Source organism: Plasmodium fragile (assembly GCF_000956335.1).
Source record: "Plasmodium fragile strain nilgiri unplaced genomic scaffold supercont1.13, whole genome shotgun sequence".
In the NCBI taxonomy this organism is placed as follows: Eukaryota; Apicomplexa; class Aconoidasida; order Haemosporida; family Plasmodiidae; genus Plasmodium; species Plasmodium fragile.
In genome coordinates, this window is record NW_012192593.1 from 321333 (window position 1) to 324884 (window position 3552).

Sequence of the window (3552 nt, forward strand, 5' to 3'; positions counted from 1 at the left end):
TTTTTTTTTTTTTTTTTTTTCCTTTTTCACTCCTTTTTGTATTGGCGCATGTGGAATTATGCTGTCCGTTTGAGAAGCAACTCGGGTGACCCAAAGGAAAAAATAAAATAAAGTAAACGTGTACATGTAAACATATGTCCGCATGCTGACGCATAGTGATAAGCATACACGAGGAAATAATTAGACACGTGTCTGGTGACAACAGGCGGGTGGGGGAGACACTTTTTTTTTTTTTCCCCCATCTGAGGCTAATCCATTGTCGTATTGTGGGATGCCGCGTTGTGTGGGGGCAGCATACAGATAAAGAGGCTTCTCCCCCCCCCTGTGGTAGAAAAAAACGGCAGTGCGGGTCACTACGGAAGAAGCTTCTTAACACACCAGCAATCCACTCCCACCGCCATGCTGCGCGTGTCCCTCCTCCAAGACGTGGAGAAGCGCGCGCTGCGGCGCCGGAAGGATGGATACACGCAAAAGAGCAACAGACCAACGCAGAATGATAAAGACGAGCTGAACGAAATTATAAATGAGTTGCCAAAGTTGCACGAACGAAACGACAAGGAAGTGATGTCCGCTTTGGTGACGAGTTTCCTCGAGAGGAACCCTAAGAGTATCCTTGCATACGAGCTCTTCAGTAAGTTTTACTTGAAGATAGGGGACTACAAGTCTGCTCTAAACCTACTTTATGCTGCCTTGTACCTGGACCAGAAAAATGATAAGCTGGTGAGCTTGCTCAGGCTGTGTGAGGAGCGCCAGGTGAGAAAGGAGGCAAGGATCCCCAACAAGTACAAGGAGAGGATTTGCTACCAGGAGAGGCGGAAGGAACTGCCCTTGCCATTACCCTTGGCGGGGGGGTTACATTTGAGCGGTGAAGGCAGGGGAGGAAGCAGCCGTGGTAGCGACGTTGAAAGCAGCGGTGATAGCAGTGGTAGAAGCGATGGAAGTGACCTCGCCGGAGAGCGGTCCGCCAGGGGCATCAGGACCCCTCTGCACCCCGTCAAGCAGCTCGTGGTGCTGGCCAAGAGGGACATGGAGCCAGGAGATGTGGTCCTTCAAGTCAAGCCACTAATACTAACCCAGCAAATCTTCTGCGACAGCTACGTCTACCCAACCTGTTACCACTGCCTGAGGGAAAGAAATTTGTCGAGCAAGTGTTACCAATGTCCAGTGAACCCACACACATGCAAATACATTTTTTGCAGCTGGAACTGCTTTGCTAATAATATGAAGGTGCACAAGGAAGAGTGTCCTATCCTTGCTACCATCTGCGCTGCTGCTAAGGAAGCAAACCTAATGCTGCACCTTGTACTTCATATATTTCGTGTGCTGATCAAATTAAGAATTGACAAGGAGTACAAGGACAAGGAGCAACATATTCTACACGACCTCTTCTTGAATAAATCTTTTTATGAAGTTGTTAGAGACAACCAAGTGGAGATATTCAATTCATTTAACACATTAGCTAATAGGATAATATTAGAATTTCCTTCTTCCTTTTACCTTCACTTGAAGCAGAAGGAGCTTGTGGAATTTATGTTAATCGTGTGGCAATACTCCCTCTCCATTAAGTATTACTCTCCGTCTTCAATTATTAAGCAAGCGAACCCTGAAACCACATTCGGTTTAGTGTTCTCTCCTGAAGTCACTAAACTTCATCACAGCTGTGTTCCTACCTGCTCCTTCCACTATGATGAAGGGGGAATTCTAACAGTGAGGTCCATATGTAACATCCCTCAAGGAGGCAAACTGTGCATAAGTATTTTGTCCGACCCCTATCTACCCCTTAGTGTTAGAAAGAGCTTTCGAGGAATGGCTCGTATTTTTAGTTGTGGGTGCATTAGGTGCACCGACTCAACCGAAAATAATTTGCACCTTAGAAGTATGAAGTGCCCAAGGTGCATTATCGGCTATATCTACCCCATGAAGACAGAGGCGCTGATTGAGGCGCTCAATATCGAGGGGGAAGAAGAGGATAGGAAGCGTGGTAAGGGAGATGTCATTAGTGAAGGAAAGGTAGAGGATGGTGCAGAAGGTAGGGTGAAGGAAGTGAGACGCAAATTGGAGGGACAACCAGAACGATGGTTGTGCTCAAACTGCGGGAAGGTGTCCCTCCAGGGGAACAAGAGGTGCGTTCGCCTAGAGAAAAGTATTTACGCCCAGTACGAAGAAGCGGAGATGAAATATATGCAAGGGGACATAATTCAAGCAAAGAAGAAACTTTTACAAATACACAACGAGGTACAGTACCTATTGCACCCGAACCATCACATCCTATTTAATGTATACACGTTACTAGCAGGTTTAATGAGACAAGATCCTAATCGAGCATTGCATGAGTCCCTAATCTTTTTACGTAAAGCAGTAATAGCAGCGGAGAATGTTCTTCCTGTGTGCTCACTGGAAAAAGTTCACCTGTATGCACATCTGGCTCATTACACTTTCAACTATTCGAATCAATGCAAGTTGTACATGAAGACAGGGTATAGTATAGATGCAGAATCTGTGATAGAACCCATTTTTGCATCTATATGGAATTCAGTGGTGATAACAGGATATAATTCAACCCTAACCATCACGCTAATTCAACAGATGAGGACCTATGCCACCTGCTTCAACGTGTACAGTCCCTACAACGAAATACAATTTTGCATTAGCAACAGGGAACAGTTTAGTAAGTTTTATCATCATGTGACACAAAAAAAAAATGAATCGCAAAAGAAAATTAAAAAAATAATGAAGGAGGATCCATTCTACCCAATCTACATGGCATGCCAATGTGATGACCTCGATTATAAAAAAGAAAAATATGTGTCTCACATATTCAAATTGTTTAAAAATATGCAGTACGCTGGTAATGGACTAAATGCACTCTCCATTGCTGCATCGTTCGGCAATGTCAAATTGGTAAAGATGCTTCTAAAGTTAAATTACTCTCCTTTTTATAAAAATGAATTACATATGAATGCTCTTCTGCACATGGCCAGTTCATTCCTTCCATCTGATCATCACAACCATTACTCCAATTACATACCCATTTTGTTAGAAGAAATCGCATCTCAGCATGTTCAGCTCGATCATTTTGAAGATCAATACAGTACCTTATTGCATGGGGGGGGAGACATACCAACAAGTACAGCAGGGGGTGCGAGCATAATGTGTGTGAAAAATGGTTACACCAATTTGTACCAGTGGACAAACGATATGGAGAGACCCTTTCCCTTCGGCGACCTCCTCCAAGATGAGGAATTCACTTATGGACCAGCTAGCTGTAGGGTAGACACAAACCAGAAAATTATTCTCACCATTCTTCTAAAACATTTAGATGCAAAACAAATGTATAAGCGTAGGAAGTACAAGGACAAGCTGCGATTTAATGAAAGCGTTCACCTCGCCTCTGAAGGAAGGCAGCACGAGAGAGACGTGACGCATGCGGCGTATGGAGGGCACAATGAGCACAAGCTGCGGTCTCCCCCTCCACCCCACAGCTACAATGATGCATATGATCACGCCTACAATGGTACGTACAATCACACCCACAATGGTACGTACAATCAC

At 44.5% G+C, this 3552-nt stretch overlaps 1 protein-coding gene across 1 annotated transcript; it reads left to right on the top strand.

Annotated features, from left to right (window-relative positions):
• Positions 1-399: 399 nt before the first annotated feature.
• Positions 400-3491, top strand: AK88_01537 (uncharacterized protein; the record flags this gene model as incomplete). The annotated part of the gene is made up of 2 exons (XM_012479172.1): positions 400-3417; positions 3483-3491. The coding sequence occupies 2 exons, from the start codon at positions 400-402 to the stop codon at positions 3489-3491; spliced, it is 3027 nt and encodes a 1008-aa protein (XP_012334595.1).
• Positions 3492-3552: the final 61 nt, after the last annotated feature.